The sequence below is a fragment of the Littorina saxatilis genome, linkage group LG14, assembly GCF_037325665.1.
Source record: "Littorina saxatilis isolate snail1 linkage group LG14, US_GU_Lsax_2.0, whole genome shotgun sequence".
Lineage (NCBI taxonomy): Eukaryota > Metazoa > Mollusca > Gastropoda > Littorinimorpha > Littorinidae > Littorina > Littorina saxatilis.
Window position 1 is genome coordinate 17,640,438 of NC_090258.1, and position 26,144 is coordinate 17,666,581.

Genomic DNA, 26,144 nt, shown 5'->3' on the forward strand with positions numbered 1-26,144 from the left:
GACATTGCTTGTGGTCGGGACCGGGAGGATAGCCGGGGGTTCGTTGAAGTTTCGAACTCCACTGGATAAACAAGATCTTTTTAGGTTGTGGTACAGTGGTCAAGATACATTCGCAGATCCGCCTACCATGGCTAGAAGTAGAACGGCCAAACTGATAAAAGGCGCTTTAAAAAGGTACTTTGAGGCACAGGTTTTGTTTATTCCATAACTGTTGGCCTATAATTTACACGGTGTGTCAACTGATTCCGTTCATACACCGGATGTTTCCGTTCGTCCGCAGGATGTTTCCGTTCATACAGCCTCATTTTCGGCACTTGCTTGGGGAATAAACGTGGCGGTAAGTCGTGTGGGCAGCGCGCTTTTGTGATACTTGCAAGAATAAGGTAGCTAATTAGTTGGGCTATGTGTACGATGTGTGCTAGTAATCCTCATGATAACACACGCGGGCCGAACCACAGGCGAAGATATCGTCCACTGGACTACTACTATCACAGAAAGACTACAACTACTACTATCACAGAAAGACCACCTCGAGTACGGCTCTACAATGTAGTCTTTCTGTGATAGTAGTAGTCCAGTGGACGATACCTTCGCCTGTGGCCAAACGTGGCAGAATTGCCTGATTTTGTTAAAACCATTTCAGTCTTCTTTTTCTCGCTCTGTAATCGAATCTGACCCCTGATTTGCACATGATCACCAAAACCATTGCCTGTTATGACATTTCGCTTGAACAGAAGTTTATAGAAACCCATGGCTTTTCAGTGTACAATCACTTGTCTTTTGAAAACATGCAGATTCCGTTCATATACCATGTTTCCGTTCGTACAAAAGTACATGTTTCCGTTCGTACGAACAGCGTTTTCGTTCGTACACATCTGGGACAGGCTGATCTTTCTTAACCCAGTGTGGGATTTTCAGTGGGGCGACCACCCCCAACCCAGCGCGTCCCCGGGTGGCGGATAGGGGAACGGTCTTCAGATATGGAGATCAGCCGCTTGCGGCCGCGGACCAAACTGGCGGTGTTTCCTACCAGGGCGGAGTGGGGTAGCAGGCGGCACTGCTACCCCCTTTGAAATGCTCCATCGTCCATTGACGGGACTCATCTAATGCGATTTGTGGCGCATTAAAACCCTAGCTCCGGGTGGGATCCCGGCAAATCCTCCCCCCTGTGCTCTCAGGGTAGGACGTACGGGCCATGAGCTAAGGGTGAGGTAACCCCGACAGAAAACCCCGAATGCTGAAGACGGAGGACCCGGGCCGCACGGCGCATTCTAACAAACCACGGGTACACGCGCTTACGCAAATGATGACACAATCAACCAGCACAGATGGAAATGGCGCTCGCCCATTGAGGACCCCCCAGGGTGGAGCAGCGTCGGGTCCTATGCCTCAAAGGGACCCAGCCCCAACTACTGGAGGTCCCTCCCTTCGTCTTGCCACGCCAGGGGACGCGGGAGGAGAGTGACTGGCACCACCACAACCAGGAAGAAACCCAGTCAGCAGCGACCTTTTCAGGTCATGCACTGGAACGCAGAAAGTATCCTGAACAAGAAGACAGAGTTGGAGCATATCCTGCATGAGAAGAACATCAACATCTGCTGTATTCAGGAGACGCACCTGACACCCCAAAAGTCCTTCAAAGTGAGAGGCTACCAGTGCCTTAGGTCCGACAGAACAGACCGAAGCAAAGGAGGAATCCTGACCCTCATCAGGAACAACATCAATGCCTGTTTGATAGAAACGCACATGGAGGACTCCGAATATCAGGTGATTCGAATCCAGACGAAGACATCAGAATTCCATCTTGTCAACTTCTACTGCCCCAATGATAGACACCTGGCCCTTGACACGATCCCCGCAAAGGCCTCCAACTTCATCGTGGTGGGTGACTTCAACAGTCATTCACAGAGTTGGGGATATGACCACTTGGATCGGAGAGGAGAAGAGGTGGAGAACTGGTAGGACGACAAAGGTCTCATCCTTTTGAACAGTCCCTTTGACTGCCCTACATTCTACTCCAGAAGATGGCACACTACATCAACTCCTGACCTAGCCTTCTGCACGGAAGACATGCACCAGCTAACCAGCAGAGAGGTCGGAGAACAGCTAGGTGGAAGTGACCATCGGCCAGTCTTTTTGACCCGGGGCATGGAGTCCTGCACTGAAGCTTCCTTCCCACGGTGGAACTACAAAAGAGCGAACTGGTTCCTCTTTAGACACCGCACCAGCGAACTCACCAAAGACATCAGAGTCGAGGGTCGAGACATCAACATGGTGGCGAAGGACTTCAACATGAGCATCCTCAGAGCAGCGCGTGAGTCCATTCCCAGGGGTGCCAGGAGAGACTATAAGCCCTACTGGAGCAATGAATTGCAGGAACTGGATGATGATCTGGCAGACGCCAGAAGGGAAGCAGAAGTCAACCCGTCACAAAACAACAACATCCGCCTCCAGGAAGCCAAAGCCAAATTTCTCAAGAAGAAGCTACAGGCAAGACGGAGAAGCTGGCAAGAGAAAACAAGCTCTCTGAACCTTGAGAAGGATGCCAGAAAGCTCTGGAGGCTTACCAAGCAGTTGAATGATGAGAACACCAGCAGAGGAAAGATCACATTAGAAGAGAACGGGAAGGTGCTAACTGGAAAGCATGCTGCCAACCAATTTGCTAAAAGCTATGCAGCTGAGAGCAACCTCCATGTTAGTCCCGAGAAACAGAGAGAAGCAAGAAGAGAGAAAAGAGAGAGACCTGCCAGACAGTCGACAGTGGACGCCATGAGTCAACCACTCACACTCCACGAGCTGCACTCAGCTCTGAAAAAGTTAAAGGCGAAGAAGTCCCCTGGCCCAGACGGCATCACCAACGAGATGCTAACCCACCTTGGTAGTGCAGCAGAGAACAAGCTACTCGAGGTCTTCAACAGCAGCTGGCAAGAAGGATCGCTACCACAACTCTGGCGAGAAGCGATCATGATCCCCATCTTAAAAAAAGGGAAGGATCCAAAGAAGGCCACCAGCTATCGCCCAATCAGCCTCACCAGCTGTGTTGTGAAGACCCTGGAGAGAATTGTGAACGAGCGCCTCCGGTGGTACCTGGAATCCAGGAACCTCCTCGCCCCTGAACAAGCTGGATTCCGACAGTTCCGCAGCACTGAAGATCAGGTCACTTACCTGGCGCAAAAAGTTGAAGATGCCTTTCAGGAACAGAAGCTGGTCTTCGTCACCTGGATAGATCTTCAGAAGGCCTTTGACAAGGTCTGGAAAGATGGACTCCTTGTAAAACTGCTGAGGAAAGGCGTGTCCAGCAACATGTACCAGTGGATTCGCTCCTACCTCTATAACCGCAGGGCAAGAGTTAACGTCGACCAGACCAAAAGCAAGAAGTTCCTCCTTCGTCATGGCGTCCCTCAGGGCGGAGTCCTCTCCCCCACACTCTTCCTTTTCTTCATCGAGGATCTGGTGTCTGAGATGCCCAAGGGGATCAAAGCTGCTCTCTACGCAGACGACCTTGTGATCTGGTGCAAAGAGGAGCACGCAAGTACTGCCACCTACAGAATGCAGCAAGCGGCAGATAGGCTGAACGCATGGGCAGAAGATTGGTGCGTCTCCATCAACAAGGAGAAATCCTCCACCACCCTATTCACTCTGTCGCCAAAGCAGAAAGCCAGAACCATTAGGCTTGGTGGAACTCCTCTGAGAGAGGATGAAGAAGCAACGTACCTTGGTGTCACCTTTGATAGACGGCAGACCTGGAAACCACACATTGCACAGGCAGAGACGAAGGCCCGGCGCAAGCTAGCCATACTCAGGAAGCTGGCAGGTACCACCTGGGGAGCGAACGAGAAGATACTGAAGACAGTATACCAGGGAACAATCAGACCCCACCTCGAGTACGGCTCTACAGCGTGGTCAACCTCAGCCAAGACAAACCTGCAGACCCTCGACCGTGTGCAAAACCAGGCCCTCCGACTCATCACTGGTGCAATGAAATCCACGCCCATCAAGGAAATGAAGAAGCTTACCACCATCCAACCCCTCTGTCAGAGAAGAGAAGCCAAGACTATGGTACAGGCCGAGAAGTTGCCTACCCGACCACCCCATGAAGCACAGACTGAGCAACCTCACCAAGAACCGGCTCAAACGGAGCAGTTTTGTACACGAGAGCAAGAGACTTTCTCGGCAGTGCAGGGAAGTCCTCCCACAGAACACTCTACCTCTGACTCAAGAAGAAGAGGAAACCCCCAAGGCAACAGAGAAACCAGGCATCCAGAACTGCACCAGTGTTCCACATGTTACCTCAGGAGAAGATCAGAATGACACAGCTCGACAGGCACTCACCTTAGCCCTGATCGACGAACAGTACCCAAAAGAGGCGTGGATCCATGTATACACCGATGGATCAGCAACTAACGCCATGCTCAATGGAGGTGCTGGCATTCTGATCCAGTTCCCTGGGGGACATACAGCTACATCCAGCGTTGCCACTGGCAAACACTGCACAAACTATAGAGCAGAAGCAGAAGCTCTCATGCAGGCCGCCTCCTTGGTTCAGGACTCCGCAGACCCTTGCTACCAAGTTGTCTTCCTCTCGGACGCCCTTTCAGTCCTTCAGGCCCTAGAGAACGACAAACTCCCACAGCTGGCCAAAGCATTACAGATGGTCAGACAAACCAGAAGAGTTGTCCTCCAGTGGATACCAGCACACTGTGGGATACCAGGAAATGAAAGGGCAGATGAGCTGGCGAAAGAAGGAGCCGTGGAAGACCAACCTGAAAACAGTGTCAGCTTTAGTGCGCAGAAGACAATCATCAAGCCATTGATGAGGCCAAGGACAAACAGAGATGACTACCACACAATGTCCAGAGAGTAGCAAGTCAACCTCATCAGGCTGCGTACTGGCCACAACAGGCTCAATGCTCACATGAACCGAAAGTTCAAGTTGGCGCCATCACCAACCTGTGCCTGCGGTCAAGAAGACCAAACAGCGGAACACATCTTACAGCGATGTCCCTTACTAGATGAGGAACGAAAAGAAGTGTGGCCGTCACCAATTCCCTTGCAGACCAAACTATACGGCAGTCGACAGGAGTTGGAGAAAACGACAACATTTATCACCAGTGCTGGATTGATCGTGTAACCTCTGCGAACGCCAAGAAGAAGAAGAAGTTCGTACACATTCGCTAGATTAGAGTGAAACACTGAGGCCCCCACTACAAGTTCTATGTGTTCCAATGGTCGTCAGATAGCACAAAGTACGAATGCGTGTGATGTTGTACCTATGTGAACCATAAGATGAATTGAATTTGCAAAAAAACAGTGTTGTGTCCGTTCGTACTGATTTTGACGATTTTGCTCTGCGGACGAACGGAAACATCCGGTGTATGAACGGAATCAATTGACACACCGTGTATTAGATTCCCATGAGACCGATCGTCCGTGTGGCACCTGGCAGCAGCTATACCGAAAGTCACGTTTTGGGTTAAACGGGAGACCGGCGGCCACCACTTAATACCAAAACCATGCTCCATCGAAACAGTACTTACAGCGATGTCCCTTACTAGATGAGGAACGAAAAGAACATTGCAAGTATGAATATTATACAGAAAAACAAAAACTTTTCTGAACCAGTAGCAAGCCAGATAAATGCTGTAAAAGAAACACCAATGGTATTGCGAAACCGGCTACGTCATAGTGCCTTCGGTTTCTTATTTATGGATTTGCGAAACGTCCTTTCATTTTGGCCTTTTAGTCGATTTTGTAGTTGTACTGAGCGCGTTCTGTAAGGTACAACTCTACAAAACTTATACGTTGTTGAGCCTAAAGGACAGTGCATAGATCTGGCTTTGAGTTGACTCAAGCTGTTGACAGTTTCTTTTCAACAGTGCAATGGTCATGCCTTAAAAAAATATATACCGGTACTCCCTAAATTAGGAATCTTTTTGTGTCCGAAAAATTCGTTTGGCATAAAAGGGGAATCGAGACGAGGGTCGTGGTGTATGTGTGTGTGTGTGTGTGTGTGTCTGTCTGTCTGTCTGTCTGTCTGTCTGTGCGTGTGTGTGTGTAGAGCGATTCAGACTAAACTACTAGACCGATCTTTATGAAATTTTACATGAGAGTTCCTGGGAATGATATCCCCGGACGTTTTTTTCATTTTTTCGATAAATGTCTTTGATGACGTCATATCCGGCTTTTTGTAAAAGTTGAGGCGGCACTGTCACACCCTCATTTTTCAATCAAATTGATTGAAATTTTGGCCAAGCAATCTTCGACGAAGGCCGGACTTCAGTATTGCATTTTAGCTTGGTGGCTTAAAAATGAATTAATGACTTTGGTCATTAAAAATCTGAAAATTGTAAAAAAAAAACTTTGTATAAAACGATCCAAATTTACGTTCATCTTATTCTTCATCATTTCCTGATTCCAAAAACATATAAATATGTTATATTTGGATTCTTCTTCTTCTTCGTTCATGGGCTTAGACTCCCACGTTCACTCATGTTTTTAGCACGAGTGGATTTTTTACGTGTATGACCGTTTTTACCCCGCCGTTCAGGCAGCCATACGCCGATTTCGGGGGAGGCATGCTGGGTATTTTCGTGTTTTTATAACCCACCGAACTCTGACATGGATTAAAGGACCCTTTCCGTGCGCACTTGGTCTTGTGCTTGCGTGTACACACAAAGGGGGTTAAGTCACTAGCAGGTCTGTACATAAGTTGACCTGGGAGATCGGAAAAATCTCCACACTTAACCCACCAGGCGGCAGCGACCGGGATTCGAACTCACGACCTCCCGATTAGGAGGCCGACGTCTTACCACCACGCCACGGCGCCCGTCTTATTTTTGGATTAAAAACAAGCTCTGAAAATTAAAAATATAAAAATTATGATCAAAATAAAATTTTCGAAATCAATTTAAAAACACTTTCATCTTATTCCTTGTCGGTTCCTGATTCCAAAAACATATAGATATGATATGTTTGGATTAAAAACACGCTCAGAAAGTTAAAACGAAGAGAGGTACAGAAAAGCGTGCTATCCTTCTCAGCGCAACTACTACCCCGCTCTTCTTGTCAATTTCACTGCCCGGTGTCACGATTTCATCTTTCGCCTGTGTACATATTTCCCCCTCGACATATACTCAAGACTGAAATGTTGTTTCCTGGTAAAATTAAGAAGTGAAATTATTTATGGACGAAAAGCATGTCAGTTTCTTGCATGTGAAGAAAATTGGTGGTAACATTTAATAGATTTCACCCCCAAAATCGAATTCTTCGAAAACGTGTACTGAGTGGTTACGTCCCTTGAGTAAGAAGGAAAACATTTTAGGATGAATCAAATTTCTAAGTTAAATAAAACAAATTGGTTGGACAAATTTGGCCCCATGAATGTAAGGTACACAAGGTCGCTCATCAGTACTATTGAAGAGTGTTTTTTTGTTTAGTGTAGAGTTTATATTAGATCAACGAGGCCGAGAAGCGAAATATCAACACGGCGAAAGATGAAAACGTCACACCGGCTTTGCCACAAGCGGTGGACTGACGATGCTGAAAAATTGGAGTGCGTTCAGTTTCATTCTGTGAGCTTGACTAAATGTTGTATTTTCGCATTACGCGACTTGTTAACACTTTTGGCAGCGTTCACTCTAAATTTGGCGCTTAAAACTAACTTGACTATATTCTAAGCGGCTCCTACCGTGATAGGCCTACGAGTTTTACATCTGTCGCACTGCTGAGCTCTCTCTCTCTCTCTCTCTCTCTCTCTCTCTCTCTCTCTCTCTCTCTCTCTCTCTCTCTCTTTTGTTTTTAATGACTTTTTGTCTTGCTTCTCAAACAAAATTGCTAATTCTGAACCGATTTTGCGCGACTAACTTCACTGACTAAGTCAAGTTGAACTGATAGGCGGCTAGGCTAGCCTCTCAGTGTACCGCTGACTGACATGCGCTGCCCCAAATTCGCTATCACAGGAGCTTGTATCAATGTGCCGGTCGATTGAAGTATCTTACTCCTTTGACCTTACTGTAGTACACAAAGGGGCAGGGTCCCGGCGTCACTCAGATTTGATACAAGCTCCTGTGGTCGCTATTGGCAACATGCCGCCGTCCTACCGGATATAAACAAACTTGTGTTAGTCTGCGCGTGCGTGAGCGTTGGATTGTGGGACAAAATTCCACACTCAGTTCCTGTCGGATCGTTGACAAGGGAAGCTTTCACCGCAGGACAAATGAATTTACCTTGAATATTTTACGCATAATCACCATTTGTTGTGGTTTGAGGCTGACTGGCTGAAAATCATGGACCCCAAAGTTGTGAAGAAGACCCAGGATACGCTGGGGAAGATCATCAAAAAGCCCCCTTTGACTGAAAAACTCCTGAGCAAGCCGCCTTTCAGATTTCTGCACGATATTGTGACTTCAGTGAGTATTGGTGAAGCCCAAATATAAGGCTATTTGTTGAATAATCTAGTGCTACATTATTCAATAGTAGTTTCTGTATGACTATGAGAATGTTTTATGAATGATGTTTGTTGCTGCGAAATGTGCCATGGGTACGGGATTGAGGCTAAAACACTAACCTTCAGATCATCAACTACTGCATTCCATTTTTAGATATAATATAATTTTTATAAACTCCTTGGCCAATCGCATTTTCTGTGCATTAGCAAGTCATCTTCAAATTTTCAACTGCATGCTTTTGTGCAGCATTGCATGTCGCAGGATGATTTGTAAGGCAATTAAAGGCACATTTCCCAGTAATACTTAATTACGGAATTGCTGTTAGGACTGCCAGGAAACAAAAGGAGACAGTATTGTCGTATCAGTGTAACTAATTCTCATATGCCTCTGCTCAGTTCTGATTAGGGCTTGAGTGTGAATGGACATGTGCACAACTTGTAAGTTTATGTGTAGCATCAGCATGAAAAGACTTTGGCAATTTTAGCTAGTTAGTTTGGAAGCAGTGTACAAATCAGGGACACTTTTGCTCACGCCCGTTTTGCTTACTTCAAGGGAGGAGGCAAGAGTGCCTGTGAAACAATGTTGTACTTGCTAGGCAATTAGGTACCATTGGTTAACAATAACATAACAAATGTTGTCAACGAATTTCAGCTAATATACTATAGGGCTGCCAGCTGTGCAACTGCCATGAGACATCCAGGAAGCTGCTCAACTGTTCTCAGTAATTCCTAGCCTGCCTCACTGCGACTAATCTTTGCCCAAACCTAGCCATCTTGCTGCTAAAGCCTGTCCTGAATCAGTGTTGTTGCCAGGCCTCGGTCTTCGGTCTCTGACTCATTCCTTTCTGATTTGACGCATTGGACCCAGCCTTGTCCGGTCGATGGACCGATAGTTTTTACGTTTTGGTGGTCAACTGACCGATACATATTCGTACAAGGCGGACAAGGTCTGCAATGAATGGAATGGGAGTTGCAAAGTCGGAAAACAAACCCCGATCAAAATGCTGATGCTCGCTACGAGTGAAAATGCACTCGGTGCCGAGTCCGTGTTTGTCGTCATTGACACTCGAGACTGCGTTTACGGAAATACCCGATCCAGCCGGTGTACCTATTTAACCAAAACGGCGCAAACAGCGGAAAGTTCATCAATATAATACTACGGCATGGTAATGCGAAGATCAGGCAGGATCCCTACATGTATTCTCACACCGGGCACTGTATTGGAAAGGGTAGGCCAGGAATGTCAGGCTCTTTCTCCTCGCAAAGTGTACTGCCAAAAATCAGCAAATGAGCGCCATACACTAATTTCTGTGAGAATCAGATAATAAAGTGTTATCATTTTTCAATGGCTTTATTGTCATTTTTGCATAAAAAGATAGATTTAACTCCGGACTATAAGTTATTTTGCATTGCATGTATAAAAGGTATGGCGGTACAGTTTGGACCTATTGTTTTTTTAAAGCCAGGACATTTGGACCTATTGGTTTTTTTTAGGGAGGTCCAAATGACCTATTGTCTTCTTAGGCTGGCAACAACACTGCTGAATTGAGACCGAAGTCGTTTCCGCGAAGTCTTTATACCCAAAACCTACAGCTACGGAGAAGTACTTCATCACCAACATCGCTTTCACAAGTTTTGACATGCGAAGTTTCACCGTAGCTACAATGAAGTTGCTCTTTTTGTCAGAAGAGTTCTGTTTTATTCAAGATGGATAAAAAAAATTAGACTCAATACCGAAGTGAAGGATGTGTTTATCGACTTTGGTTGAGCCTAAGGACAAGAATTAAGTATTAACCACCTACTGTATTATGTTTTATTCTTACTGCAACTCTTTGACATTTTGGATCAAACTCTAACTCCCAGCACTCAGACGATGGGCCCAGACTAACCATAATATAACAAAGAACTATGTGTTACAATTAATTTACGTAATCATCTACCGTACTTTCGGCTACCGTACTTTCGGGACTATAAGGCGCTTCGTTATATACTTTTGAGGTAAAATTGAGAAAAAACATCACATTAGGCGCTTCCGGTCTATAAGCCGCACATCAAAGGAAGAATACAGAGTGGAAATATTTGTGCTCTGTGTGCGCGGCGAGATCAAAGGCTGGTAACTGTTGGGGAAATTTCGAAGATTTCATTCAGGGCGATGACGCCCTATGGCCGGTATTATTATAGGAAGGGAAGGAAGCGGTTGAAACCTAAATATGGGCGTCGAGAGAGCGAATGAAGGATGATAAGAAAATGTAAGATCATATAACTGTGGTAGCAAGTAATCAAGTGTCCCACAGAGTTGAATACATAGTGCAGTACATACAGTAATTGAACATCAATGTAACTTTGTCTGATTCCAGGCGATCAAAACAACAGGCTTCATGAAGGGGCTGTACTCAGATGCAGAGCTGAATTCAGAAAACGTGAAGGTCGGTAAACATTTTTCAGAGGAAATATTTTAAAAAGAAAAGAGATGTCTGAGGTGACATGTTTATAATACATGTTTAACGGTTTGTTTGTTTTTCTGAACTTCTGATCATAAATAGTATGAACTGTATAATTTCTGTAAAATGCTGGCTTTATTATTGTAAGGAAAAAGTACCCAGTGACATTTGAAATTTAGTGTTCTTTATATATTCTTTGTATTAATTCAGGCTGCAGTGATATGGCTATCTTTTCTGAAGAAAAGAGATTTGTCTAATTTGCTAACAATTGATACTCTTCTTCTTCTTCTTCTTTTCGATCGCCGATCACACTTGGAGTCCAGATCTTGAGATATAATTAGTGGTCCTCTGCAGCGCAGCCACTGGCCCGTACAGCTTGTTGTGCAGGGACTCCGGCAATGGCCAGATTTCCTCTCTCAGCACCTGGTGGTTTCTGCAGTCTCGTAGGATGTGGGCCGTGTCCTGCTCTGCTTCTCCACAAGAACACATGGGGGAGGGCACAACATGCAGCTTCCCGTGGAGATGCTCTGTTGTGTCCCGTTCTCAGGCGGAAGATGACCACCTGCTGTGGTCTGGATAGCAGGTGGTAGCTGTCCTGTGGCTGGGGCGTCCTGTGCAGAGACTTAATGATGGTCTTCATCTCTGTCAGGCTAACAGGGTTGTTCTCTTGCTCATCTTCTGCACGCAGCTTTGCCATCCTGTCCGCCTCTTCGTTTCCTTGTACACCACAGTGGGAGGGGATCCATTGCAGTACGTCTTCAGGCTCTTGATGTTGTGTAGAGCGTGTTCCAGCTGAGGCAGTTTGCTACTGGTCATTGCTTGTAGTACTGACAGAGCGTCAGTCAGGAAGACCACCTGGTTGTCATGGTTGACTCTGTCGTTGATGGTGTATGCTGCATGGATCAGTGCTTGTACCTCAGCTCTGTAGTTTGTACAGTGGAGGCCTGTTGGTATAGCCTCTGCTTGCCTCTCTCCACTGGGGTACTGGACATACACCCCCGCTCCTCCATTTTTGACGGCCTCTGTGGCTGACCCATCAGTATACACCCGTATCCATGCTTCTTGGGGGTACCTTTCTTCAAGCATGGCAAGAGTCAGGGCTTTTTTCGTCGCATTGCTCTGCTCGTCCTTTGTTGTGAGGTAGGGGACACTGGTCTGTATGTCCAGGTTTCCTTGTCTGTCTTCCCAGGGTGGGGCGTCAAGGGAGAAAGATGGTGGCTCCACTAGCTCTGGCATCTCTGTCTGATGTTTCTTCTGCAAAGCCCTTGCCTCCAGAGCGAAGCTTGATCTTTTCAGCCTGCCTAAGGACATCTTCTTGAGTCTGTCACTCATTGGATGGTCATGAGTGCACTGGTACTTGGTGGCTTGTACCATTGTTTTGCAGTCTCGCCTTTTGCTCAGTGGAGGAATGCCAGTCACCTGTTCCATCTTCTGTATGGGTATTGATTTCATTGCGCCCGTGATGATTCTCAGCGCTTGGTTCTGTACTTTGTCTAGGGCCTGCTGGTGTGTCTTGGCTGCTGTTGCCCAAGAGCTTGATCCGTACTCGAGGTGCGGTCGTACAGTCCCCTGGTAGACTGTTTTCAGGATCTTCTCGTTTGCACCCCAGTGTGATCCTGCCAGCTTCCGCATGATGTTTAGTTTTCTCCTGGCCTTTCCCTCTGCATTCATGATGTGTTGTTTCCAGGTCATGCGCTTGTCATAGGTGACCCCCAGGTATGTTTGCTGGTCTTCAAATTTCAGGGGTGTGTCCCCCAAGGTCAGTTTGCCAGGTGTCGTTTTGGCAGAGAGTGTGAAGAGAGTGGCAGTGGTCTTCTCCCTGTTGATGGTCACACACCAGTCTTCCGCCCACGCTGCAACCTTTTCTAGGGCAAGTTGCATCCTGTAGGTTGCTGTGGTTGCATACTCTTCCGAGCACCAGAGAACAAGGTCATCAGCATACAGTGCCGCTTGGACTCCTTTGGGCAACTCTGGTACCAGGTCGTTAATGAAGAGTATGAATAGCGTGGGGGAGAGTACTCCTCCCTGTGGAACTCCTTGGCGTAGTAGCACCTTTCGGCCACAGTGACCGTCCACCAGCACTCTGGCCTTTCGGTTGTGCAGGTACGACTTGGTCCACTGGTACATGTTGCCTTTGACGCCGGAACGTAGGAGCTTCACAAGGAGTCCATCTTTCCAGATCTTGTCGAAGGCCTTCTGCAGGTCAATGAAGGTGGCCAGGGTGACCTTCTGGGCCTGGTAAGCATCCTCTATGACCTGGCTAAGGTGTGTTGTCTGGTCCTCCGTACTTCTGTGCTTTCGGAAACCGGCTTGTTCTGGGACGCTGTTGCTTTCTGATTCCAGGTACAGCTGCAGGCGCTGGTTGACAATGCGCTCCATGGTTTTGCATACGCAGCTTGTCAGGCTGATGGGTCGGTAGCTCAGGGTTTTGGTCTTGTTTTTCCCTTTCTTTAAAACTGGGATCATCCTGGCTTCCTTCCAGCACTGAGGTACCTGTCCCTGTCTCCAGCTGAGGTTGAAGATGCCCAGTAGTTTCTGGAGGGCCGAGTTGCCTATGTGTTGCAACATCTCATTCGTAATGTTGTCTGGACCTGGAGACTTCTTTTTGAGCTTCTTGATGGCATTCTTCAGCTCGGCCATGGTGATGTCTTGTTGCATGGCATCCTGTACGTTTCTTTCTGTTCTTTCTCTAATTTCTGTTCTGACATCCTTTTGTAGAGGCAGGAGTATGGTGGTGTCGCTTTCTCCCCGATATGCTTGGGCGAAAGCATTGGCAGTGGCTTTTCCAGTGAAAGTTCTTCCTTCCTCCTCCAGGGTGATCTTCTGTCCCTTGTTGCCCTCTTCATTCAGTGCTCTTGTAAGTTTCCAGAGCTTTGTTGTGTCTTTTTCCATATTCAGCCCTGCCGTCTTTTCTCTCCAGCCTCTTCTCTTGCACTCTAGCTTTGTCTTCAGATGTTTTGCTTTGCTTTCTTGGAGTTTGATGTTGTTCTCCTGGCTAGGGTTCGTCTCTGCCTCTTCTCTCATTCTTGTGAGTGCATCGTGCGTCTTCTGCAGCTCATCGGACCAGTATGGGATGTAGTCCTTCCTCACTCCACGTGGGATGCTGTCCTTGGCTGCCTGGATTATGCTAGCATTGAACTCCTTTATCACGTTGTTGATGTTTCTCCCCTCTGTTTCTATGGCTCTGGTCAGCTCATTTGTTCGTATGTTGAACAGTCCCCACTTTGCCTTTTTGTAGTTCCATCTCGGGTGTTGTGGATGCTCAGATGCTGAGTCTCTACTGATGGTAAGGAGAACTGGGCGATGGTCGCTTCCACCCAGCTGTTCATCCACTTTTCTTGAGATGGTTTTGTGGATGTCATCCGTGCACAATGCCAGGTCTGGTGTTGTTGTTGAGTGCCAGCGGCGCGAGTAGAAGGTAGACGGATCTGTGGGGTCGTTGACAAGGATCAGGTGGTTGTCGTCCTGCCAAGATTCAATGTCTTCTCCTCGCCTGTCTAGTGTTTTATATCCCCAACTCTGGGACTGGCTGTTAAAGTCTCCAGCGATGAGGAAGCCGCTGTCAGGGACCTGGATTGTGTCAAGCGACAGCATCTTGTCGTTGGGGCAGTAGTAGTTGACGATGTTCACTCCTGAACACCTGGTACCCTCGGATCTTAAAGGGCTTCCCTTCTTGCAGGTGTGTTTCCTGAATGCAGCAGATGTTGATGCTGTTTTCATAGAGGAAGTGCTCTAATTCTTTCTTCTTATTGGATACCCCCTCTGCATTCCAATGCATGATGTTAATAGTGGGGTTGTCCTTGGCTCTGCTGTTTTTCCGGCCAGTGGCTTTCCTTTCTCGTCCCCTGGCTCCACAAGACGAGATGAAGGGACCTCCAGTAGCTGAGGGTGGACTCCTTCGAGGCGCGGAGCCCGGCGCTGCACCTGCCTGGTGGATCCTCACTGGGCGAGCACCATTACTGTCAATTCTGTCTCCAAGTGTCAAAATGGCAGTTGATGCGTAGTGTTGTGGTTTGTTGGAGTGCGCCGTGCAGCCCAACACACACGTCTTCAGCACTCGAGGTTTCTGTCAGGGTTACCTCACCCTTAGCTCATGGCCCAAGTGAGCACAAGATTGGTCCATATTAGTCTGGCCTCTACCTTTCGACCTGTCCAGCTTGGGAAGCCCTTACAGGAGTTTACACTCCCGCTGGCATAGCTCTTAGGGTCACCGAGACACGCAAACCACCACACCACGTTAAGGAATGGACCATGTGGTGGACAATTGATACTGAAATTGTTTGTTCTTTTGATACATGTGAACACCGTTTTGTTCAATTTTTAAATCCTGCTGTTTGTTCACAAAACTACATTTTTAGAAAAAAAAGAGTTACATGTACATCCTTTGATGTTCACTGATATATCTTTTACAGGAAAAAGAAGGAAAGATAGCATTTTTACAGAAGGCTATAGACATGGTTGGTAAGTATGGGAATTCTTAATCATCTGACTTTCGTTTCTGTGTAATTTTATTTGTCAGTCTCATTTAAGTACCCAACATATAATATAAATGGAATGATGCGATTGTTAAGATATTCTTTAATCTGTAATGTGTTGACTTACTGACGGGTTGTTTATCAGGCTTTACTCCTGGGGCACACACAAATACCTGGAAACTGTTGTGTTTCGTAGATTCAAACCACACTCAGTCATTAACTCATTGTCTCCTAGGTACGGATATATCAGTACCCACTCATTTGGCTCTATCTGACCAGGTACGGATATATCCGGACAGACTGTTAGCTTGAGTCGCTTCCTGTAACGTCCATCTAACGCCTGCATTCCAGCGTGTTGATACACTGTTACTACAATTCTGAGTGACCTGCTGTAGCACAGCTGGTCTCGGCTAAAAAAAAGCTTGGTCAACATAGGTGGAGTAGAAAGTGTTAAGACCCCCATTTCACACTTCCCCCGGGCGGGGATGTAGCTCAGTCGGTAGCGCGCTGGATTTGTATCCAGTTGGCCGCTGTCAGCGTGAGTTCGTCCCCACGTTCGGCGAGAGATTTATTTCTGAGTCAACTTTGTGTGCAGACTCTCCTCGGTGTCCGAACACCCCCGTGTGTACACGCAAGCACAAGACCAAGTGCGCACGAAAAAGATCCTGTAATCCATGTCAGAGACAGAGTTCGGTGGGTTATAGAAACACGAAAATACCCAGCATGCTCCCCCGAAAGCGACGTATGGCTGCCTAAATGGCGGGGTAAAAACGGTCATACACGTAAAAGCTCATGAACGAACAAACAAACAAACACTTCCCCCATTTTAAGACCTTGCTTTTTCAGATTTTTTGTTCATAACCTGTGTAAACTCCCATTTTAAGACTCCCTCCTTTTTAGGACCTGATTTTCTCACATTTTTTGAGGTCATAAAAGGGGGATTTCACTGTATTACATCCTTTTTTGTGCATGTGGGTCAGATCTCACTGCAGGAAAAATATACATAGCTTTTACCCTGTAATTTTATGTGAACAGAAACTAATTAAAAATGTTCTTTCCATTACAGCTGCTGCAACTGGCCGCAGTGTGTCGGCCAAACCAGCCAAGATTGTCGCGGGGCATGAACCAGAGAAGACAAATGAGTTTTTGCAGGCACTGGGTGCTGCTATCAGTGCAAATGTGAGTACATGTTGTGTTGCGGATGAATTCAAAATGAGAGCTTTTTTGTGTCTGTCTTTGTGACAGTTTGTGTAAAAGAGAACTGTCTGAATAATCACAACTGAAAATCAGCGTATCTTAATTGCTTTGATGATGATTTCAAAACGAGATCTTTTATGTGTGTGTCTTTGTGACAGTTTCTGTAAATGATCATTGTCTAAATGCTCAACTGGAAATCATTTTTGTTTAATTTTGTTTTTCTGTGTTGGGTTGTTTTACTTTCATAATCTGTGTCTTGTTTGATGTCTGTGTGTAGACCTCTTGTTTTATTTTTTCTATCTCCATCTCTTTTTAAGTCAGTTTTCTCTGTAGACATACATATAGGCACATGCAGAAGCATACATTTATCAGTGGAGAGAGAGAGAGAGAGAGAGAGAGAGAGAGAGAGAGAGAGAGAGAGAGAGAGAGAGAGAGAGAGAGAGAGAGAGAGAGAGAGAGAGAGAGAGTATTTGTGTGTGTTTTATCTCTTCACATTGGCCTCTGTTTACAAAAACACCCCAGATCATTGGTGACCTGAACAAATCAATTACAACCAATCTGAAGGGTTTAAATAGCGTGAGTGTGGCTACCGCTCAATGTCAAACCTCGAGCTGCTGTTCAGCCGATCCTGGAATATAGATTTTTTTTTATATAAAGAACCCAAAAATCAGACCACTTAATCAATCAATTTAACACTTAGTGATATGATCATACATAAGCTGAAGTTAATGAACACCAAATATGAAGTAGTATTTGTGAAACAGATGCAGATGTTATTTGCATTTTTGGGGGAGTCACCTGGTAGTTCTGATCATTTCGCTGCTCCTACAAAGTCAGTGGCATCAAAAATACTCCAGGTGCTTGTGGTGACGAGCTTTTCCACATAGCTGATATAGACACTAAGACAGTGAAAAGCTTTATACAAATTACATTTTAGGGGAAGGCTTAACGATTTTGGCTGATGTATTTTCTTATTAATTTATTCATTTTTGTGTGTGTTTTTTTTCTCATTATTTCCAGGTTGACAACGATGAATGTGTCAAGAAAGTGCTGTCAGGCGGGGGCGGAGAGCCCAAGAAAGAGCAGGGCAGAGACAAAGAGGAGAAACCAGAGAAGGCCAAAGAGAGGACCCGCAGTGCCAGTCGCAAGAAAGACGACGTGAGTCCTTGTCTCTCTTTTGGTACAGTGGAAAGCCCCTTGTAAGATTTCCAAAAATCTGAGAAAATCAGACCTTAAAAAGAAGGGGATCTTAAAATGAGGTTAATTTTTCAGAGCTTATGAACAGAAAGTCTGAGACAACAAGGTCTTAAAAAGGAGGGAGTCTTAAAAGGGTTGATAGGGGCAAGTAGGGGAATTTGGATTTTATTTCAAGTTACAGTTTGGAATAAACTTTTGTTTAAACAGGACGGGAAAAAAAGAAGAAATAAAATTAATAGATAGTGGTGTCACAAATATGTTCAATAAAATAAATACATTCTTGTCATTTCAAATGCTGACGGGCGCTGTGGCGGGGTGGTAAGACGTCGGCCTCTTAATCGGAAGGTCGTGAGTTCGAGCCGCGGCCGCCTGGTGGGTTAAGTGTGGAGATTTTTCCGATCTCCCAGGTCAACTTATGTGCAGACCTGCTAGTGGCTAATCCCCCTTCGTGTGTACACGCAAGCACAAGACCAAGTGCGCACGGAAAAGATCTTGTAATCCATGTCAGAGTTCGGTGGGATATAGAAACACGAAAATATCCAGCATGCTTCCTCCGAAAGCGGCGTATGGCTGCCTAAATGGCGGGGTAAAAACGGTCATACACGTAAAATTCCACTCGTGCAAAAACACGAGTGTACGTGGGAGTCTAAGCCCATGAACGAAGAAGAAGAAGAAGAAGATTTCAAATGCTGTTCTAATGAATTGTTTTAATTGATTTCAGGACAAACACAAGAAAGAAGACAAAGAGAAGAGCCATGATCGTGACGAAGACCGCAAAAAGCGACACCACAAAGATCGCGACGGCGATGAGCATGAAGAGAAAGAGAAAGACAGACATCGAGACAGACGTGAGAAAAGTCGCGACAGGGAAGACCGGCACAGAGACAAAGACAGGGACAGAGAAAAGGACAAAGAAAGGCGCAAGAGGGTGAGTATGCTGAGAGTTAAAATAACATGGAACCTAAGGCTGCACCCTGAGCGGGGTTGTTGTTTGGCAATGGGAGTCGGCAAAACACAGAGACTTAATTCTTTCAAACCATGTGAAAAAGTGGCGTTTCTTAATTCTTTCAAATCATGGATAACAGTGGCGTTTCTTAATTTTGTCAAACCATGGATAACATTGGTGTTTCTTAATTCTTTCAAACCATGGATAACAGTGACGTTTCTTAATTCTTTCAAACCATGGATAACAGTGGCGTTTCTGTGTCACAGCGGGGGGAATTGATGCTGAGGATTGTGTTAAATTTCCAAAATTGCGCAAAGAATTGTGAACATTTGTGAATTTTTTGTATTGGACTGCTGTTCTGTTGTGGGGGAAATGCCCAGAGTAATTGCTCTTTGCTCACATACTGTATATACATATGGGTAAAGCTTTTTTTCCTCCGTTAACTCCCTGTTTTGTGTTGCTGTGGTGGCTGTTCTGTATCGTCTTGGTGTGAAGTTTTGAGGACTTCTTTTACTGCAGTCAAACCTCCCTTTTCAAGCTTCAACAAATCTGAAAAAAAAATCAGGTCATAAACAAAACCTGTCTTGAAATGAAGTTGAATTCACTAACGTTATGAACAGAAAATCTGAAGAAAAAACCCAACCTAGTGTCTGAAAAAAGGGGGAGGTCTAAAAACCGAGGAGGGGGTGGGGTTGAATACAGGGTTCTATTGTAAACCAATTAATGATGAACACAGCCCACAGAGGGTGGTGCCGGTGACATGGAAACGGACTCCACTAGCAATGCTGCGCAAACAGTGGCACCTGACAAGAAAGGCGTCCTTGCCACACGTGTTCCATCTGCAAGCGGCAATAAGCTTAAACCAGACAAAACAGTCAAAAAAAGTGTTGATGCGAACGCAAAACAGAGTGCCACCAAAGAGACAAGGGATGTGGGTGTCAGAAACCCAGGGGGAAAGAAACCAGAAACAGAGACAAAGGAAAGCAAGATTCCAGTACAGAGGGGGCAGTCTCCTAAAACCAAAATGTCCAACCCTGCCACACCCAAGAGCCCTGAGAAACGCACGCCCCAGAGCAAAGCTAAAAATGTTCCGCCCAAGGCAACAGGAACCAGCTCAGAGAAGGCCACGCCTCAAAGCTCGCGGAGTTCCACTCCACAGAATCCACAAAAAAGCCCGATAAGAGGGCCCTTGGATAGTTCTCCAAAGAGCTCCAGCAAGACCCCACACCAACCTGCATCATCTCCGAGCTCAAGCCAAGGCCGAGGACAGCATAATCGCAAAGACTACACAAGTCCCAACAGACCAGCACCTACCCTGGCCAAGCAGTCATCATCCCCATCACTTCATGCACCCAACACAAAACTCTCCGGTGGTAAAAGGCTGAAACCACTTGCCTCCAGCCCTACTCTGGCAGTGAAGCAAGGCACTAAGGATGCGCCTCGCTCCGTGGGAAACAAGAAATCAGGCGCTCAAAAAACATCCACCAGCCGGGACGGCAATATACCCAGACCCTCAGCGTTCAAAGGCAACAAGCCTTGGATTGCGTCCCCTTATTCCCGCTATGGCCGCTCCAAGGAATCAGAATCTTGTTCTCTTCCTAAGAACATTGTTGCAGATGATTCTGCTCATGCTGGCGAGAAAGACACAGACTCCAGTGATGAGGAGAAGGCTACACTCCCCAAGCTTCCTGTAGCAGGCCGACTGGTGATAAAGGTGCCCTGTAGAACTAACGCAAGGAATGACGTTCCAGAGAAAGGGACAAAGTTCAGAGGCAAGGTCACTGCTCTAGATCATGCCATTAGAGCAGAAGACAGCAAAGAAAAGAACAATGCCGTGACAGGTTGGCAGACAGCGGCCGAGAAAGCTGATGAACCCACAGAAATGAAAGTAAAATTTATGAGGGCCAAGGGCAGCCTAAGTCATATTGATCTTCCCACAGAGGCTACAATTTTGCTGTGTTCTTCGGGCAGTCTTCTGGATTCTGAGGAACAGGTTACAGACGGTTGCTGTTGTGGACACAGTGTTTTGTGTTCTGTCGCATGCTGAGTTTTGGTTTTGCTGTTTTTCTGACAGATTTTTTGCCATGCATGTTTTGGCTTAGAGGCTGAATCACTAACAAGGCATGCAGATATTACCAGTCTTTGGTGAAAAACAGGATTGTGTTAAAAGTGTTTTGTGAATCCTGTTACTTGCAATGCATGCAGTTTCAGCTCAACATTGTTGCATTGAAAATGTTTTTCTGTTTCAGGAAATTTGTTGACTTTTGTTCTTCCACAAGTTGCATTTTAAAAGTTAATTAATGTTATAATAAAACTTTGTAGTCTTTTTGAGAAAAATTACTTTATTGATTGCCTTTTAGATTTTCAGATAAGGGTAATAAATTGCAGAAATGATAACATAAGAGGGAAGAGAAATTATCAGATTTGCAACAAAGGAATCCACCATAGAAGGCTTTTAAACAGGCTGGGAGAAACTGATTCATGTTAACTAGGTGTGAAGCTGTGCACATGTGGAGGGTTGCAGGAAACTTTGAGTGTTTCATTTTCTTTTTCATTTGGTAGTGTTTGTTTCATAATCTTTTTCTCATTCGCAGTTTCACTGAAGGTTGGAATTTTTATAACGCATATGAATCACTGTCAATTTTATTGAGTCACTTGAGAAAAAGTGACTATGTAATCGGTCAGTGTTAGTCTGTCCGGCCGGCCGTCCGGCCGGCCGTCCGTAGACACCACCTTAACGTTGGACTTTTCTCGGAAACTATCAAAGCGATCGGGCTCATATTTTGTTTAGTCGTGACCTCCAATGACCTCTACACTTTAACGATGGTTTTGTTGACCTTTGACCTTTTTCAAGGTCACAGGTCAGCGTCAAAGGAAAAATTAGACATTTTATATCTTTGACAAAGTTCATCGGATGTGATTGAAACTTTGTAGGATTATTCTTTACATCAAAGTATTTACATCTGTAGCCTTTTACGAACGTTATCAGAAAAACAAGGGAGATAACTAGCCTTTTCTGTTCGGCAACACACAACTTAACGTTGGGCTTTTCTCGGAAACTATAAAAGTGACCGGGCTCAAATTTTATGTGAACGTGACTCATTGTGTTGTGAATAGCAATTTCTTCCTGTCCATCTGATGCCTCATATAATATTCAGAACTGCGAAAGTGACTCGATCGAGCGTTTGCTCTTCTTGTTGTATTTTTCCCTTGAGGAACATTCAGAACGCGGAGGAAATTAAAAAAAATAAGAAAACTTTGACAAACTGAATGTGCTGTTTTGGCAATGGGCCTATGTTTATTATTTCTGTTTTGTCTGCGTGCAGAAAGAGGTAGAGGAAAAGGAGAACGAATCTCCAGAACAGAATGGAGAAAAGGAAGGATCACATGTGAGTTTTACCTGTACTTCTGAGCTGTGATGAGGGTGAAATTGTTGCTATTCAAAATCACTGACAGTGGTGTATGCAAAACACAATCTAATGTGATACTAAAACAGACGTTTGTACACAAGAGAAGACAGAATATACCACCTCAGAAAAAAAATAAATAACAACGGAATAACACACAAAAAATGAACATGCACATTTCACAAGCACACAGTACAGGCATGCAGGCTCATACATTGCCAAAATCCTCCCCCCCCCCCCCCCCCCCCCCCCCCCTCATAAAAAAAGGCCATCGGCCATTAATCATCGCGGGAATGGTTTACTCAAAATTTTAAATGAGGAAAAATGAAGTGACAAAAACAAACAGCTTAAAAAACTCTCATCTCTAATTGATGTGTTTCCAAATGTATTTTCTCTCTCTCTCTGACTGTCTTTCTCTCCGACACGTTTTCTATTCCTCCAATCTCAGTGCACGAGGTAGGAAAACTGGTAGAACAAATGGCGAAAAAGAAGTCAATGGGTCCAGACAAGATTCCAGTCAAGTTGCTAAAACTTGCTTTACCTTACATTGTCGATTCCCTAACTTATGTTTATAACCTAAGCATACAACAAAATGTGTTCCCTTCTATTTTAAAGTGTGCAAAGGTATTACCACTTACAAAAAATAAGGATCTTACAGACCCAAACAACTTTAGACCTATTAAATTACATTCTTATCCCAACTCACATCAAGCAATTTACTCCAGTTTAGTGCTAGGACGCTGAATAGCATCGCCTTGGTAACAAGGGGAGGTCACCCTAAAAAAGAGCTACCTTGACCCCTTATCATGACAAAGTCACGCGTGACTTCCTGACCTTGCCGCCATCTTTGAATCATTCACTCTCCAGCGATCTGTGTCTACAGACGTGTTTTGATTTTGCTCCGGCTTTCAGCCGGTTTGTCTGACTTCTGCCTTTGTCAGACCCTGCCTTGGTACTTGCACACGGTCCCTCTGCTCCTACTGTGTGTTTGGGTGAGCTTTTTTGTCGTTTGTTATCGTTTTGTGACTTAGGTTTGGTCGAATACTTAGCTTTGTTTACATTTTTTCCGTTCGCCATGTCGGATAAGGAAAGAATAAAAATGCTAAGTTGGTGGCCGAGCCTTCTCCCACAAAGAAGCCTTCTCGTAAGTCGTAGAGTTCGGCATGTTAAGCTTTGATTAAAGTCACAGATCCTTGACTAAATCCTCGTTTGATGTGCGATAGACTTACCTAATTCTCCGGCTATGCCTAGTTTGCCTTCAGCTGCTTCACCGGTCTTGTCCGGTTCAGGCCCTGTTAGCGAGAAGCAGGATGTTTATGCTATTTTGCACTCCTTGAGTGCTTAGATATCCTCTCTTTCAGCCGAGTTTTCGTCTACCAAGGCTGAGATGTGTCTTTGCCTTCCGGTGTGGGAGGTGTGCGTTCCCTTGCCAGGGTGTGTGTTCCGCCTTCCTCCACTTTTACGTCCGCCGACGTTCACGCCTCGTTTGAGGGCAGCCGTGGTGTTTCCCTGCTGCGTTCCCAGGCCTCTTGGACTGACGACGATCAAGGTATTTATACTTCGCCAGTAACCGGGTTCTCCGGCCAAAACGAAGTGCGTGTTTGGAGAGAGTAGCCACACCGGTTCGTGTGCGCGAAAGCTTAGGCCCTAGGTCTACGTCGTTCCGATTGAGTGAACGTCTAGATCGAGGGAAAAGCCCAGACACGCGTTCGGTCTCTGACCGAACAGGGGAAGTGCGTCCTCCTACACTCCCTAGAGGAACAGTGGGTGCGGCAGCACAGCTTTCATAGCTTTCCCCGCTTCCGCCTTTCAGGCAGGAAGCAGTCCCTAGGGACGTACCGCTTGGGTATAAAATCCCTCGTGGGCGTCTCTTCCGGGCGACACTTCGTCGGACTATGGTAGTCACGGCGGAAGTGTCTTGCCTGACTTCACGGAAGTGAGGGACTACGAGTCGGATTTTGGCACTTCCGTCCAGGGTGACGAAGATGTCAACTTCCGCATACCGACTAAGCTTCCGCAAGCTCTGGCTTTAGCGGAGGAAGTGGCTTCACGGTATTTTGAGGAGGGGGTGACTTTCCCCGCTTCCGCCCTCTGGGCAGGAAAGCAGTCCCTAGGGACACACTGCTTGGGTATCGCATCCCTCGTGTGTCGTCTCTTCTGGGTGACGCTTCGCCTGACTATTGTAGTCAGGGCGGAAGTTCGTTGCCTTGTTGCACGGATGTGCGGGATTATGAGTCGGATTTTGGTGCTTCTGTTCAGGTTGACAAAGATGCCAACTTCCGTGTACTGGTTGAACTTCCGCTAGCACTGGCTTTGGCGGCGGAAGTTACTTCAAGGTAGTTCGAGGAGGGTGCGGCAACACTTGTAGGCTTGTTGCCCAACCTCCTTCCGCTTTGGGGGATTCCCGTTCTGCGAAGGACGGAAACAGCAGTTCAGTTTTCGGAAATTCCCGTTTTCGGAAATTCCCGTTGGTAGCGTTTGAGCTGTCTATGCTACTGACTACTGGGCAGTACGGCGGTGCGTTTCACGCTGTACCGTGGTTAACAGCACAAGGTCTGGCTCCTGATTCAGCGCAGCCTTACCGTGCTTCTTTGTTTTTAGCCTCAGCTTTGCCTGCTGGTTTGGCTAAGAGGTTTACACTGCTGCATAATTCAGTCAATTTGATTGGCTCGTTTGCCTTGCCTCGTTCCACTTTTCCGGAACTTGCAGTCCTTAGGCAAGATGATACAGCAGAGACAGAGTAGTCCCGTTTTCGGAGAATTCTCTTTTGTCTTTGGAGTAACTGGCTTACGCTTGCTTGAGTTATCGTCTCTCTCTGAGACTTTGCAGAGATCTCTGTCGAGATTGATCGCGTCGTCATTAGACCAATTCAGGTTTCGTGACGATGCGGTAGAGAAAGTTGTCACTATTCTGGTAGGGAAGACGGCTACAGTAGAACAGTATGTTATACTGAGTCCTCTTTCTTGTCTCTGGGGGAATAAGCACATGATCTTTTCAAGTTATCCTCTGTTTAGGAAACTTTGCAAGATTTTTTTTTTATAGAGCTCTATCTTCTCTGCTCTTGTTAACTTCGAGTTTCGTCGTGACGCACGGGAGAAGGATGTCATGTCGCTTCTAGCTGCTTTGGCTAAAGTCTTTTGAACAGCGGAGCCTCCCAGCGCTTTTCTTGGCACATTGCTTGGCTCAGGTTGCAAACAAGAGGCGGATCTACTCCGCTCTTTGCTTTTTGTGGTTCATCTTCTGGGAGAAGCTGTGATCTGCGTCGGCTGGCCACATTTGGCCTTTATTTAGGCAAGATACGGAGCTAAGCAAACACACATTGGGTTAAACCCTCTGCCTTAGGCAGCTTCGCGGTATGTACGCCCATCTTTGGTGCGGCATACCTCTTATTTTTCACCTTCTAGGGTGAAGTTGCTAAGGCCTCAATTTTTGTTTTTTGCCTCTGTGGTGAAAAACAAGGCAAGCTGTTAAAACTTTCTCGGCTTTTACGGCTTACGGAGTTGCGCTTTCTCATCAGGGTCATAAGCTTTGGTTTCTGACAAGTCGCCAGAACATGTCCAAATTATGGGCTCACATTCTGACTAAATTTTTAGGCTCACTGAGCCATTGCTCGTAACCTCTCAGTCGGAACTTTTCCGGCTAAGCCTACCTCTTGAGGCAGTGGCTTCTGTCAGCGACTTTCGCTGCGCAGCACAAAGGACTCGCAGGAATTCCTTAGTTTCAGCTTTTCTTTCTAAGAGGTTACGGAAAGAACTAAACACCATCATGTGGCTAAGCCTAGGTTTGGCACAGACGTTTTTAGCATTGGGGTTGTTTTTCTTCCACACGCAAAGACATACACCGTCGATTGGCGGGTACGCCCTTCACAGAGAAGGGTGGACAGGTTGCAAAGTCTGTTTCGTACTCTGTCCTTGATAAAGAGAGCGGCTGTACGTGTTCCGACCTCTCTTCTTGGCCAAATGGAATCGATGGCCACTCTTGTGCCCTTAGGCAGAGTCCACAAGCGGCCATTTCAGGCTGCCCTGAGTTCGCTGT

At 46.1% G+C, this 26,144-nt stretch overlaps 1 protein-coding gene across 3 annotated transcripts in view; it reads left to right on the top strand.

Moving 5' to 3' along the window:
- Window positions 1-8,166: 8,166 nt before the first annotated feature.
- The window catches only part of LOC138947264 (TRAF3-interacting protein 1-like), a 40,131-nt gene continuing 22,153 nt past the window's right edge, over window positions 8,167-26,144 (top strand). For 2 of the 3 annotated variants that reach the window (XM_070318704.1, XM_070318705.1), the window contains exons 1-7: window positions 8,167-8,408; window positions 10,804-10,872; window positions 15,300-15,348; window positions 16,429-16,541; window positions 17,580-17,717; window positions 18,478-18,684; window positions 22,029-22,091. In XM_070318704.1, the coding sequence (XP_070174805.1) occupies window positions 8,286-8,408; window positions 10,804-10,872; window positions 15,300-15,348; window positions 16,429-16,541; window positions 17,580-17,717; window positions 18,478-18,684; window positions 22,029-22,091 (762 nt within the window). In that variant the 5' untranslated portion in view covers window positions 8,167-8,285. Of the gene's footprint in view, window positions 8,409-10,803; window positions 10,873-15,299; window positions 15,349-16,428; window positions 16,542-17,579; window positions 17,718-18,477; window positions 18,685-19,438; window positions 20,696-22,028; window positions 22,092-26,144 lie in introns of all 3 variants that reach the window. The other variant, XM_070318703.1, reaches the window with a different exon arrangement.